Source organism: Charadrius vociferus, unplaced genomic scaffold (genome assembly GCF_000708025.1).
Source record: "Charadrius vociferus isolate BGI_N301 unplaced genomic scaffold, ASM70802v2 scaffold682, whole genome shotgun sequence".
Classification (NCBI taxonomy): Eukaryota; Metazoa; Chordata; class Aves; order Charadriiformes; family Charadriidae; genus Charadrius; species Charadrius vociferus.
The window spans coordinates 23,633-23,856 of record NW_009647227.1 but is presented as its reverse complement, the minus strand read 5'-3'; the positions used below and the strand labels follow the sequence as shown (position 1 = coordinate 23,856).

General features: G+C 61.2%; 1 protein-coding gene across 1 annotated transcript in view; it reads right to left on the bottom strand.

The window, feature by feature from the left end:
- TET3 (tet methylcytosine dioxygenase 3) overlaps positions 1–224 on the bottom strand; it is a 12,103-nt gene that overhangs the window by 2,127 nt on the left and 9,752 nt on the right. Inside the window, exon 10 of the mRNA XM_009879816.1 lies at positions 3–161. Coding sequence (XP_009878118.1) covers positions 3–161 — 159 coding nt within the window. The remainder of the gene's footprint in view (positions 1–2; positions 162–224) is intronic.

The following is a 224-nucleotide window of genomic DNA, read 5'->3' as shown; positions in this document are numbered from 1 at the left end:
ACTTTCCCCGGCGTCACCAGCTTCCCTTTCTGCAGCTTCTTCTTCTCTGCGGCGGCTTTCTTTGCTTCCAGCTGTCTCTGCCGGCAGGACTTGGCAGGCTCGGGCAGCTTGCGGACCTCGCGGGGGAAGGATGTGAGCACCTGGATGGCCCCACTGCCCACCTTGGCGTTTTGGTTCTCCTCGCTGCCAAACTCATCCGTGCTGGACATCTTGTAGAGGGGGAG